Raw genomic sequence first — 14,989 nt, 5'->3', positions numbered from 1 at the left:
CCACCACCGCTGCTGCCGCCGCCCGTCCGCCCGCGTGAGGGGAGCTGCCGCCACGGCCACCACAGCCTCCGTCTCCGCTGCCGCCTCGGCCCCGCACCCACCATGGCGCAGATCCTCCCCATCCGTTTCCAGGAGCACTTCCAGGTGAGATCAGGGCTCCGGCACCGAGACCCGGACGGCTACAGGGCGGGTCGCGCGCTTCGTCCTGTCAGCCGCGCCCCCCGCCGCCCCGCCTCCCGGGAGACCGGGCGGGAGCCGCTGACTGGCCGGCCGGCGGGACCTCCGGCTCCTGGCCCTGGACCCCGACTCCAGTGGACGCGGCGGGGCGCACATACCCGGGCCGGCCTGGGTGGGCGGGCTGGTGTCTAGGCGCGCCGGTCGGTGTAGTGGGAGGGCGTGGTGGCCCGCACGTGCCGCCCCGCCAGGTGTGCTGATCGCTGAAACCCGTTATCCAGTAGCGACGGTGATCCTTCTCGGACCGCTCAGATCTCGGTGGCATGCTAAGAGCGCCGGGTGACGGAAACTGAAGATGTCCCGAAATGTCTTTCAGTGCTTTTGGGAGCTGGAACCAGACTGACGAGCGGTGCGCTCGGATTCCACTCGCAAGCTTTACAACTCTGAAATCTAAATCTGAGTCTCATTTCCCTTTTGCGTCTCTCGATTCTTACATCTGAGTTTGTGTCTGTTGGCTTCCGAAGTCACTGGAGTGGTTTCGTGGGAGGAAGGGTCGTCAAATCCTTTGACCAAAGAGCGAGAGGGATCATGGTGTGTTTTAATAAGACCCTTTCAATGCAGTAACACCCACTCCCCAAAGTTTAGCTTTTTAATGAGGTCCCAGTTTGTTCTATCTCCAACTCTCCTAATAGAGTTGTGCTTCAGGGAAATAAAGATTGGTTGTTTGTGTTTGACTGGGGGTTGTGTCCTGGCACGATGTACAGTGCTTCACTCACATCACACGCATGTGTCACACCTGTGAAGGGTGATAACGATTCTCATTTTACAAGTGAGGAGGTGGCGTAGGTATATAGTTGCCATTGGCTCTGTGCTTTTGTTAAATCATCACAGTTCTGGGGCGCCTGGGTGCCTAAGTCCGTTAAACCTTTGACTCTTGATCTCCGCTCAGGTCTGGATCTCACAGTTTTGAGTTGGAGCGCCCCCCACCCACCGTGGTCTCCACGCTGGGTATGGAGCCTCCTTTAAGAAAAAATCATCACAATCCCATAAGATCCATATGATTTTCCCCGTTTTCTGGGTGAGGAAACCGGTGCACAGAGACATTAAATAAGTTGTCCAGTCATTCAGCAAGTAAGAGCCGGAATCAGACTCAGGTCATTGTAACTACACTGCAGGATTGCAAGGAATGTTGTCGATTGGAATATCTTTTTTTCCCCCATAGCACAGAACACTTCTAACTCTATATCCAGATGGGAGAAGCCCTGGGAGTATAGTGACGGGTCAGATCCTCTTATTATGCAGATTGGAAACTCGATCCCTTGAGTATTCTTCTGTGGTCCCTTAGTGATAGAGCTGTGGTTGGTGGAGGTAGCAGTCTCCTGAACACCCATCTCTTGACAGTAATGTGAAATAGGAAAATACTACTGCTGCTGCTAATTAGAACAACACAATAATGTGATCCATTTTATTGAGCCCTTTCTCTTGCTAATCACTATGCTATGTATTTTATAAATCTCATTTAATTTAGTCTTTATCGTAACTGAGGCACAGAGTTATAAATAACTAAGGCACAGAGAGAGTGAGCAATAAAGGTAAAATTACACAACTAGTAAGTGACAGCTTGGGTTCTAACTCTGATCACTAACTCCAAAGCCTGTGCTTTAGCCACTAAATATGTTCTCTTCAGAAGGCAAGGAAGCAGTAAGACATTTTAAATTCCTATGGAAGTTCATAATGTCTTGAAAAAATATATTCTATTACCTGGAAAATACTTATGACTTGTTAACACATAGGCCATGTAAATGTGGTTTGTGGTCTCCAGCATTAACCAGCTGTTGAGATTTCTCTGTACTCATTTTTCTAGTCTGTACACTCTCCCTTAGCTGCAGACATTTAAAAATTTCCGCTTGTTTTTTTAAATCCCTAATCCTGCCGTTCCCCGTTGTTGGCAACAGATGATTGGAGAAGCAGAAGCCATAAGCTGGGATATTTCTCACCTTCATGCCTGCAGCCTTACAAACTTGTCTGCAGTTGCCCTTTTCTGCCTTCCTGTTATCTCAAAAGTGGGTGTTTTTTTTTTTTTTTCCCACTTGTGTGTATTCTGGATCCCACCTCCTTCCCTCTTTTAACAAGGCCTTCTCTTTCCCGTGTTTTCATCCATTCCCTCTTGGTGTCTTCTTCCATGTTTGTGTTTAACCATGCTCATATCTCTTCTGTCTTTACACAAACTTCTCCCTCTCCCCGTTCCCTTGAAGCTCTTATCTTACAGCTAGACATCATGAAAGAATTACCTTATCCCTCCATCACTTCTCTTATATTCCTTAGTAACCTGCAGTCTGGTTTTTGCCCCCACTGTTCCTGTGCATCTGTTCTTGCCAAGTTTACAAGTTGTCAAGTTGTCATATAGACTTTTTTGTAAAGACCAGTTAGTATATAGGTTAGGCCTTTGAGAGCCATGTATTGTCTCTTGAAACATAGTCTCCCACTCCCTCTTTTTAAAATTTTGTAAAAAGTATAAAACTCACTTTTAGTTGGGCTATACAGAGTCTGTAATTTGCTGGCCCCTGCTCCAAAAAAAAAAAAAAGAATTAAAACTCCAAAACATCTTCTATAGTTGACACTGTACTTTACTGCCTCCTCATAACCCTTTCTCTGTTGCTTTTGGTCATACCACAGTTTCCCAGGGTTTCTCCTATCTCTCTGCTCACATCCCAGTTTCCTTTGTGGGCTCCTCTTGGGAATAAGCCTGGGGTCTGTCTTGAGCTCTTCTGTCTTTTCATTTTGTATGCTCTACTGGGTGGTTTGTATGTATTCCCATATGCTCAGTGTTCCCAGGCAGGCTGCATATTTTTGCTGAGCCTCATAGGTATATGTAGGGGAGACAATAGTAGGCCCTGGTTAAGAGCACAGACTGAGTACAAATGGAAGGGTTTGACTCTGGGCTTGGGCACTTACTGGCCAAGTGAATTTGGGCAATTTTTGTAACGTTTTTGTGTGTCCATCTCTATATCTATAATACAGAGATAAAGGGTATAGTTTTTACTTCATAGAGCTATTGTGACATTTTGAGTTAATAAATGTGATAAATGTAAGATGTGGGACAGTGTCTAGTACATAACAAAATGCTCTATTCTTGTCAGTTGTTACTGCCACTATGACAGCTGGCCCCTGCACAAGGCCATTGGATGGTCCATACGTTCTTCAAACAACACATCATGTTCCAAAATAGGGTTCTTCTTTCTCTCCAAATGTGTATCTTCTCCAGTTTCCAGCCAAGAACCTAGGAGACAGCCATGACTTCTCCCTAACCCGTTGGTTCTTTCTCCTATGTATTTTGGGCATTATTCTGCTACTCTTAGCTTGGACATGACCCTGAACTATGACCCTGGACTATGACAACATTGCTCACCTAAATGGCTGCACTAACTTTGTCTCTGGTCATCTACCTCTAGTCTTGCCTTCCCTTCTCTAACACACAGGCAAAGAGATTTTCTCAAAAGCTTAAAGTTCATCAGTGAATGCTTCCCTTTTGCTTCCAGGATGAAAATGCCAGACTCCTCAATGCCTTATAAAGCCCTGCCTAATCCAGCATCTGCTCAGCTTTCTTGCTTATCACCGTCTGGTCCTTCAGGACCTTCTCTGGAGCCCAACACTCTTACCTGTGGGCTTATTGCCTCTTTCCAGAACATTCTCCCCCCCCCTTTTTAATTTCACTTACTTTTATTTATTTGAGAGCAAGAATGAGAGGAAGAGTGCACAGAAGCAGGGGCTGGGGCAAAGGGAGAAGCAGACTTCCCTCAGAGCAGGGAGCCCAATGTGGGACCTGATCCCAGGACCCTGGGCTCATGACCTGAGCTGAAGGCAGATGCTTAACTGACTGAGCCACCCAGGTGCCCTCTTCTCCTCATTCTTATTACCCAGCCAAGGCCTACTTAGCCTTCTGCTTAAGTGACAGGAAGCTATCCCTGATATGTCAGAATTAGGAGCCCTTCCTGTGTGCCCCCAGAGTTTTGGGGCTTCTCTCATGATGGCCCTAACCATATGGTGTATAGGTGATCACTTCCCCTACTGGACTGCAATCTCAGGATCTCCTCTCTGCAGTTGTATTACCACTGCCTAGTACATAATGGGCCCTGATATCTTAGAAGGAATGAAACCAGTTCCATATTGAAATGTTTGTATAATCAATGACTGACTAGTTGTAATGTAGATTCTAGGCCCTCCATATAGCTCACCTGTGAGCAGTTTACTGTAAGTCTACTTTATTAAGAATACTCCTACTTATCTCACATTTTGTTTCTGCCACACAACCCCTGCCTGTTTTGTCTACCATATCACTTTATATTTTGTGAATCTAGTTATCTTTTTTCTGTTTTTAATTTTGGTTGGTTTCATATGAAAAATTGTGGGCCAGATTTTCCCCAAAGGTTAAAACAATCATTTTATAATGGTCACTGGGAAAATAGAAATCAGCATATGGGGAGGTGGCTCCTGTGTGGCTCAGTTGGTTGGGCCTCCAACTCTTGATTTTGGGTGGGGTCATGATCTGGGGTCATGGGATTGAGCCCCAGGGTTGGGGGGGTACTTCGTGCATAGCAGGAGGTTCTTCTTGGGATCCTCCTTCTCCCCCTTCCTTTGCCCCTCCCCGAGATAAATAAATCTTAAAATAAAAAAAACCAAATTAGTGTATAGGAACTTTTTTTTTTTTTTTTTTTTTTGTATAGGAACTTTTATTCTACAATCATCTTTTCAGGAATGTACCCAGAGCAGAAGCTGTACTTCTATATCTAATGCGTTATAATAAAGCATTCTTCCACTTCAGCTTGAGATTGTAGCAATTTATTTAATTTTACTTATCCTGCCATCCTCCTGTTGAGTGGAGGACTAGTTCTGCAGAAATATTTTTCTTCAGTGTACTATTTGAACTTTTTTATATTCAGATATCTAAGTTTGAAGGTTGTTGCTTTTTAAGCTGAGAATGGAAAAAAGCTAAAGGGCTAAAAACCAGTGACCTTGATTCAGAAGAGGAATAGTTTGTAAGAGTTTTGAAATGTGACACAGCTCAGTACACAGAGAACATATAAATGCATTCCCTAAAGGTTTTGATATGTAGCATATCTCTGAGGTGATGTTTTTAACAGATACAGAGTCTGCCAAGAGGATCTGTGTAAATTATAGGATGAGGGGGTCAGTAGTCGAGCCCTGCATCTGGCTCCCTGCTCCATGGGGAGTCTGCTCCTCCCTCTTCCACTCCCCCTGCTTGTGTTCCCTCTCTTGCTGTGTCTCTCTTTGTCAAATGAATGAATAAAATCTTAAAAAAAAAAAGAAAACAGTCATGGGCACCTGTATCTGCTGGAGATGCCCCAGGGAATCACTCTGAAAAGAGATGCTGTATTCGTGGCACCTGGGTGGCTCGGTGGGTTAAAGCCTCTGCCTTCCTCTCAGGTCATGATCCTGGGGTCCTGGGATGGAGCCCCGCATTGAGCTCTCTGCTCAGCCTGCCCCCCACCCCGCCTGCCTCTCTGCCTATTTGTGATCTCTGTCAAATAAATAAATAAAATCTTAAAAAAAAAAAAAGATGCTGTACTCACAGCCTAGTACATGTTTGGTTTATGTTACCATTACATTGCCATCATATTTTGTGAAATGGTTTTTGGTATACTAAGACAATGCTAGGCTCCTTCTGCCCTGAAATTGTTGTGCACCCATGTAAAATGTTTTTAAGGTCTTGTGTAAACTGTTAAATTTTACCCTGGGTGGACTTGTTTTGGAAGTAGATAGTGGGCCAGCCATTTACCTTCTGCCTTTGTTATTTATGAAGTGAAGAAAGTAACAACCCAGTCACCCAGGGTGTGTGGAAGGGTCAGCCTTTTCGAGAGAATCCCAACAGTGGCATAGTAATTGAGTAAATATTAAGTGAATTTGGACAGGTCCTCCTTAGAAGAATCAGTTATCACCATAGAACATATTTAAATGTTCAAAATCCCCAAACTACACAAGTACTTTTTGAATTTATTGGGTTAAAATAGTTACCGTGTGCTAGGAGGATCTTAGTCAAGGTCCCTTTCCACCAGGTTCTTGAGCAAGTCTGTAGCTAGGGCAAAGTGTGTGTGGAACAAGCTTTGAAGTCATACATATACATGGGAAGAATAACCCCAGATAGAACATATAAATGGAAATTAAACTTTTCTGGATGCCTAGGTGGCTCAGTCGGTTAAGCGTCTTCCTTCAGCTCAGTTCATGATCCCAGGGTCCTGGGATGGAGTCCCACATCAGAAGGGGAACCTCCTTCTCCCTCTGCCTACCACTCCACCTGCTTATGCACTTGCTCTCTCTCTTTCTCTCTGATAAATATATAAAATCTTTTTAAAAAAGAAAAGAAAATTAAACCTTTCTTTTCAAAAACTAGGTCTATTTTCCCAGATGAAACTACTATTAAGAAAACCATTATATCTTTCAAAAAATGATTAAAAGAATTCTGTTATAAAATTCCCCTCCTTTTGCTTTTGTAACTTAACAGAGTTTGAAAATCTTTCTTTGAAGATTACATATAGATTGCAGCATGCATTCGACAGTGTTGCTTACTAATATCCTTCTGGGGCAGTAGTTGTTGACACCAGTCACCCCATCCTATAAATATTTCTTTGCTTTCCCTTGCTGTTTGCCCGAATCTATTCCTTTCAGTCTGTTCTTTATTTTCTTCTTTTGCATCTCTTGCCTGAGGCCTGCTGGTGGCCTCCATGCCAGGGGGAGATTACGATCTCTTTCAGCTGGCTAAAGAAGGATGCCGCAGAGCTGGGCTGGCAAAGTTCAATGACAAAATTAGAATCCAAGCAGATCTTGACAGGCTGGAATCCAACTAGTTGACATTTAACAGGTATAAATATAGGGTCTTATGCATTGGTTTTAAAATACAGAAAACGTACGTTGATGTAATTTGAGAGAAGTTCTGTAAAGCATAATAAAAATGTAATTTTTAAAGTACCCTGAACTAACCTAGTCCTAGAATTTTAGGTTAGTTCTAGAAAAGACCTTCATAGGTCCTCATTTACAGAGCTCCCTCTTTAAGCTAGGAAAAAACTTGCTGATAAGTTTAACATATAAAATCTATATTTTTAAGTTACTTTAAAGATTTTTTTAAAAATTTATTTGACAGAGATCACAAGTAGGCAGAGAGGCAGGCAGAAAGTGAGAAGGGGAAGGAGGCTCCCCGCTAAGCAGAGAGCCTGATGTGGGGCTCAATCCCAAAACCTTGGGATCATGACCTCAGCTGAAGGCAGAGGCTTTAACCCACTGAGCCACCCAGGCGCCCCATGTTACTTTAAATTATTTTCTTAACTGCCTAAAACTTGTAACTTCTTCACTAATTAATTATTGAACATCCATGTGCTGGGCACAGTGATAAGGCAGTGAATGAGTCTGAGGAGACATAAACAGAGGGAGAAAGGACTAGCATCTTCAAAGACAAGAGGCATGAAAACCTGGGATGTTCAGTGCAACTGGAACGTTTTGGCTCTTTGATATGGGCAATTGGTGTTTTCACCAACGTCCCTGTATAAACACAGCTGCAACCCTCCCCATTCAGACTACTGTCCCTAAACCCCTTAAATATAGAAACAACAGGACTGTTGGATGAGTAATTTCTTTTTATGTTTTCCCCAGTGTCAAATTTGAATTTGGATTCATTTAATTGCAGGTCTTGAGAACAGAAAAGGATTATTAGATAGTGTCTTGTGTACTTTCGCTTAACTCGTATATGGACTGTTTTAAATGTGTATCTAGGTTACCTTTCAGAGTAATTATTGTAGGAATCAGGAGTCCTTAGTTACAGCTTCTAACTAATGAGAAAAAATCACTTTGAGTACACCACTTCTTTGGAATTCTGTTTCTGCATATGGAGTAAAGCTTAGTGGTATTTGATATTTTATTTTTTTACTTTTTAATTTATGATTTATTTATATATATACAGAGAGAGAGAGTCATGCATGCACAGTGGGGAGAGCAAGAGGGAGAATCCAAAGCAGAACCCTTCCCTTGTTGAGCGTGGAGCCCACCGCAGGGCTTGATCACACGACCTGAGATCATGACCTGAGGTGAAATCAGGAGTTGGAGGCTCAACTGACTGATCAGCCAGGCGCCCCGGTATCTGATATTTTGGATGTAAAAGTTATTTTGGTGGGATTGTCCTGTGTTTGGCTGGACTCAGTCACTAATATTTAAGAACGTACTGTGCTCAAGAGATTGGGTATAGATATTTCTTGATATTTGGAGTTGAAATCAGAATGTTGCCATATTAATTCAAAATGACCCCCAAACTAAGAATAAAGTGAAAATTTAGAAAATCTGGGCCCACTTAAGTGTATGGCTCTGATATGTAAAGATTTGACAGTGTTGGGTGTTGGGTGCTCTCTAAATTTACTATATGCTTATATAGTACAATGTTTACAATAATACATAATAAAAAATAAAGGAGACCGTGTAGGTCTCTTGGGAACTTACTTCACCCTGTTTACTTCCTCTTCCTCCCCACTCCCCACCTCTGCTCCCAATGGAACTTTTCATTGCCCTCTTATCAGCAACTTCATATAGTTTAGCCTAATAGTAATGGTTAGTCTCCACAGTCTGTGGGCTCTGAATAGTGTGACTGTATCTTATGTATCTTACTGTTTTCAGAGTCTAGTTAGTGGCTAATAGATAGTATGTTTTCAGTACTTATTTATGGAATGAATGTGTGAAAATTACTTGCTATGAAAAAGTCTCAACTTTCATTCACTGCATTTACTGCATTAAGCTGCTACTTCAGATGTGTGAAAATAAAATGTGAATTTCAAACAACTCAGTATTGTGGTTCAGAGCACAAGCTTTATTCACAACTGTCCCCATCATTAATCAGCATTGTGATTCTGGGAAGAGGTCTTAATTTAAAAACTGTGTGTTGCATTAGTGTAAATTGTGTGTGGCATAACTTACCTCCTGAGTTAGCAGAAAGGTCAGATGAGGTCACCTGTTGGCCTCCAGCCTGTTCTGCTCAGCAGCTGGAATACTCAGTATATGCTAGACTCTGTATCACAAGAAACAATTAAGATATAGTCCCTGCTTTTGAGGAGTTCATGGGGGAAAAATATGATAGGATTAAGAATTATACTAGTAGTATGAACAGTCTCATTTGTGCTTCTTCCAAAGGCTGGTAGTTATTTTTAACAAGTCACCCCTAATCTTTTTTTTTTTTTTTTTTTTTTTTTATTTTTTTTTTTTTTTAATTTTTTATTTTTTATAAACATATATTTTTATCCCCAGGGGTACAGGTCTGTGAATCACCAGGTTTACTGTTGTTAGCATAAACTTTATACAAATTCACACAGGGTAACAGTTACTAAAGGGTTAAGTCAGGAGCAGTAGGGTTTGAGTTGAGCAGAACAATGTTTAGAAACAAAGATACTTGTAGGTAAATGGGGGCAAGAGAATTTTATAGAAATAAGTATGGTTCTTCATAGGGGTGATAGAAATTTCCCGAGTCTGTGTTTTCCCCAGGGTTTTTCATTGAAGCTTATCTCATTAATAGGTTTTTATTTAAACCAGGCACTATCTATGAAGTGGTCTTTGGAGAAAGGTGCCTGATTTAAGTTGTACATGAGTTCAAGCAATCTGTCTACCTCCAAAATGTACTAGACCTTTTGACTTTTTTATTAACCTTAGACTCACCAAGAAATATTTAAACTGACTGAGAAATCAGACTTTATGATTTGTGGGGTTGCTTTAAGGAAAAACTCTTGGCTAGTTCTTTGTTACTGCTTGCTTTTGGAGAAACCAGTTTTTGTTTTCTTCCTTTCTGCTCTCTTTACCTGCCTTCACCTCTCCAAGACCCTCTTCCTGCTGAGGCTCTCCTTATTTGTGAGGTATTCTTTGTGGGCTTCTCCACCCCCTCCCAGGTGGTATCTTCCTGTCTCTGGCTCTGATGGCATCCTTCCCTCTTCCTGGTTTTATTCTTATTCTTGTGTGTTCTCATCAGCCTGTGGGATTGTAGGCTCCTTGAGAGTTGATTCATGGCCTGCTGTTGATGCATTGCCCGTACTTACTAAAGGTATAGAAAAACAAGTCAGTGTTTGCCTTGAATAATCACTTGATGTTGAGTTTTTTCTAAATTCTTATTTAACTTTTCCTCTTCCTTCTGTTAAACTTCCCTAAATAATGGGCTAGATTTAATCTGTTTCAGAGAGGAGAGACTTACTTTTAAATCAAATGTTTCTTTTCTCTTTAGCTCCAAAACCTGGGAATTAATCCAGCCAATATTGGATTCAGTACACTGACCATGGAATCTGATAAGTTTATATGTGTCCGAGAGAAGGTTGGTGAACAGGCTCAGGTAGTGATTATTGACATGAACGATCCAATGGCGCCTATCAGGCGGCCCATCTCTGCTGAAAGTGCCATCATGAATCCAGCCTCTAAGGTGATAGCTCTGAAAGGTAAGCTTTGAGGAATTTTGCCTCACTTTACCTGCTTTGTTACCTTAAATAGCAGACAACTGTCAATAAACTCACAGGAAAATGTCATCAATAATATTAAACTTAATTCCAAAAGTTTTAGCCAAAGCTATGTTTTACATACCTTATTTAATGAGAGGTTCCTGAGCACCTGAGTTTTTTGTGACGTCATGTGTATAGCCAAATACAGGAGGGAGCAAATGCCCAGGGCCTCATCCTTATGACTGCTACATCTGGAAGGGCCAACCCCACACTGCACATGTTCACCAGGAGGACCATGTGGTGCCCTGGACCTCATGATGGGCTGCTTTACACTGGTGTTCCAAACATCCTAGAGTATGAGCCAAGGTACTACTTCTCTTGTGAAACTCATCGATAACAGTATAGCTGTTGTTTAATAGAATTTTGCTTCCTTGAACTCGGGATATTGGGTACTTGAAACCTTGTAGTTATTTGAGAATATAGAATCTTTTCATATTGCCGTGATTTGGGAAATTTAAAGGGTTGTGTATATACTGGACTTGTTAATATTTTATGCAAGGTGTATTATGACTTACCTTGAAAAGTGAAAGTTCTTTCTGGAGCTAAATTTAGTAAATGCCGAATATTAGCTTTGCCTGTGCTCCTATTTTGTTACAGAAATAGGGTCTACTTTGTCCTTTCAGTAGGTAAATGGACATCTGGAAGTTATGAACTTTCTATTTAAAAAAAAAAGCTGATTTAAAAAAAATTTTTTAATGATCTTTTCTTCTATCAACTCTGTTTCTTGTCAGAATATTTTTGGGGGCGCCTGGGTGGTTTAGTGGGTTAAGCCTCTGCCTTTGGCTTGGGCCATGATCTCAGGGTCCTGGGATGGAGCCCCACATTGGCTCTCTGCTCAGCAGGGAGCCTGCTTCCCCCTCCCCGTCTGCCTGCGTCGCTGCCTACTTGTGATCTCTCTCTCTCTCTCTGTCAAATAAGTAAATAAATATTTTAAAAAATATTTTTTGAACATGTAGTGTAAATGGTATAAACTAATTTTAGTTGAAAAAAATGGCCAACCTTTATGGATTCTTCATGATTCTTTTGGCTTTTCTGTATTTTCTAGTTTGCAATATTTTTGAGAGATCTTATCTATCATGTTATTTGGTGTTTGGTATATTCTCTGTGGGTCTCAGAGATGGCCAGCATTTTAGTCTTCGTGGTCCTCTGATACAGTTCTCTTTACTGGTGTGCACCGTGCATCTCCTGGAGGTGGTTTTTGAGGTGTGGTAGGGGAATGGAGAGAACTCACGATTTAATACTGTCAGTCCCCTCCTACCAAAGGCCACTGGCAACACATCTGAAGTTGAACAAGTTGGGTTTATTACTTGTTCCAGAAAGGGCAAAACCACACCATGGGGAGCTTGGACGTATCACACTATTATTAGAAGGTGTTAGAAGTACCTTTTGTAGGATTTGGGATTTCATTGGGTGATTTGGGGATGGTCTAAGGAAACACGAGTTTGCTGTAGATTGGGTGCTGTTAGAAAGTGGGACTAATTTTATACTTAGGTTATCGCAATGAATCTTAGCTATAAGGAAGTACATAGAGTGAAGATAAAGTTGGCATTGGTTAAAGAAGTAGTAGCCATGAGAGGGGCTGTTTGGTATTTTGTGCGTTGCACATTTACCTTGTTTTTGTCTGTACTTCGTAAAATTCTGAAGTGACATTTACTTGTTTTTGTCTGTAGTTGGTAAAATTGTTTTGTCTCACTTTATCATGGTCTTAAAGGGACTTGTCTGAAGTTGGTGTTCTCTGAGATGGTTTATGTCCACTAGGAGAGCAACATGGCCTGGATGTGAGGACCAGGGGCTGCTCCTATTTTTTTCCATTCTCGGTGTTCATATGAATTTTTTTCAGCTATAGTAATTGAGTGCTGTGTTCTTTTGCATGAGGAAGTGTGAGCTGTGGAACCAAATTGATAAAATTTTAAGTATCCTATTTTTACTGCAATCTTGTGGCCATTAGGATGATCTTGTATAAATTGTGAGCAAGGGTAGCACTGTGTTTCAAAGACCCTAGACCAAAATGAAGAAAACTGTTTTTTTTTTAAAGGTATTTGTACAGTGGCTGAATTACAGAGATAGTTTAATTATACTTTTATTGCTTCATATGACTTAGCTGCTGCATAGGTCCCAGTGTGAAAGCATGAAAGTGAAGTCAAAGGTACTGACTGGTCTTGAATCTCACAGACCTCATTTTGACTGGTGATGTCTTGTGATTGGAAAGGGGCTCGTGATGAGAAGGACCTCTTTTTAAAAAAGGTCTGCCTCCACGGTTTGTCCTTTTATTTCGCTGAGAGCTCCTGAGATGCTCAGCCCATATCACTGCCCATCCTTCTGGAGAAACTTAGAGCAGATTCACTCACCCCAGTCTCTCTTCAAACTGTCTCTACTGGTGCTTTTGTGGTGAACATTTTAAAACCAGAGATACAATTTTACCCTTGACTAAAGATCAGGAAGCAGTAGGGGGTGGGGGTTAGAATTCATCAGCAGTTGCTCATCATCCTAATGGAACATTAATACTCTAAGTGAGGGATCAGTAAACTGTTCGGTTTTGTACAGTCCCAAATAAGAATGGTTTTTATATTTTTATTTATTTATTTTTAGAAGATTTTATCTATTTATTTGCTAGAGAGAGACAGACAATGAGAGAGGGAACACAAGCAGGGGATGTGGGAAAGGGAGAAGGAGACTCTCTGCTGAGAGCCTGATGTGGGGCTTGGTCCCAGGACCTCGGGATCATGACCCAAGCCAAAAGCAGATGCTTAATGACTGAGCCAGCCAGGCGCCCCAGTTTTTATATTTTTAAAGAGTGGTAAAAACAGTTACAAGTCAAAGATCCTATATATCCCTAAATAGAAAAAGTTGACTGACTACTTGCATTACTGGTCCAAGTATATTTTTTACTTTTATTATGAATCGTAGCACTTTGAGTAGTCACATGTGTTTCTTTTGCAAACTCTACCTTTCCCCCTTAATTTTTAGTGGTAGATTGCATAAAGGCTTATAATAATAGTGCCAGCCTAGCAATTAGCTCTTGGCCCCAGTAAGGAGGGGAGAGGTGGTGAGATGGAGCCCCCTTGTGGTAGCACATTCTTTACCCTGGCAACTGGAATCTGACCGCAGATTGATTCCCAAAGGAGATTTGGTAGGGTTTTCTTGTTTTGTTTTATTCTTTGTGATGCTAAATATTTGGCACATCATGTAAAACAAGTTCTTTTTAACCAGTCAAAGGAGAGCTTGACAAGTTTTCGAACTAGAGGAAATTTCCTCTGTGATCCCAGGCTATTTGAAACTAAAAGGTACTCCCATCCTACAGTTGAACTTCTAGTCTAGTTTTTTTCTTTCTTAACCATTTTATTCAGGTATAATGCCATAAAATGCCATTTAAATGCCATAAAATTCACTTACTCTAAGCGTAGAGTTCAATGTTTTTAGTAAATTTATTGAGCTATGGAACCACCACCATGCTCTGGTTTTAGAACATTTCTACTACCCCCAAAAGTTCCTTTATTCCTCTTTGCAGTCATTTTCCACTTCCTCCCTCAGCCCTAGGCAGCTACTGATCTGTTTTCTGGCTTTATAGATTTGCCATTTCTGGACACTTCAAATAAATCTTACAACATACAGTCTTTTATACCTGGCTTCCTTCAGTTAGCATAGTATGTTTGAGGTTCATCCACACTGTAGCTTAAATCAGTAGTTAGTTCTTTTTTATGTGTGAGTAAGATTCCTGTACTCCACTATTCCATGGATATATCACATTTTGTTTCTCTGTTTACCACTTTACCAGGTACCATTTGGATTGGTACCAGTTTTTGGCCATTAAGGATATTGCTGCTATGCATACTTGCCTTCAAGTCTTTGTGTGAATGTATATTTCCATTTTTCTTGGGTAAATGCCTAGGAGTGGAATTGTTGGATCATATGATAATTTTTTTTTAGCTTTTTTAAGATACCACCAAACTATTTTCCAGAATGACTACCATTTTACATTCTTGCCAACAAGGTATGAGCATTCTAGTTTTGTTGTTGTTTTTTTTTTAAGATTATTTATTTATTTGACAGGGAGACATCACAAGTAGGCAAAGAGGCAGGCAGAGAGAGAGAGAGGAGGAAGCAGGCTCCCCGCCGAGCAGAGAGCCCGATGCGGGACTCGATCCCAGGACCCTGAGATCATGACCCCAGCCCAAGGCAGCAGTTAACCCACTGAGCCACCCAGGCGCCCGCATTCTAGTTTTTTAAAACATATATGCAAACTTGATACTGATATGGTCTTTTTTTATTATAGCAGTTCCATTTGTATA

General features: G+C 41.4%; 1 protein-coding gene across 1 annotated transcript in view; it reads left to right on the top strand.

Annotated features, from left to right (window-relative positions):
• The first annotated feature begins 539 nt into the window (after positions 1–539).
• CLTCL1 (clathrin heavy chain like 1) overlaps positions 540–14,989 on the top strand; it is a 98,205-nt gene continuing 83,755 nt past the window's right edge. Inside the window, exons 1-2 of the mRNA XM_059408055.1 lie at positions 540–602; positions 10,433–10,640. Of these exons, the coding sequence (XP_059264038.1) occupies positions 540–602; positions 10,433–10,640 (271 nt within the window). The remainder of the gene's footprint in view (positions 603–10,432; positions 10,641–14,989) is intronic.

Source organism: Mustela nigripes, chromosome 8, assembly GCF_022355385.1.
Source record: "Mustela nigripes isolate SB6536 chromosome 8, MUSNIG.SB6536, whole genome shotgun sequence".
Lineage (NCBI taxonomy): Eukaryota > Metazoa > Chordata > Mammalia > Carnivora > Mustelidae > Mustela > Mustela nigripes.
Note: the sequence above shows the minus strand (reverse complement) of the source record. Positions and strands in the feature narration are given on the sequence as shown.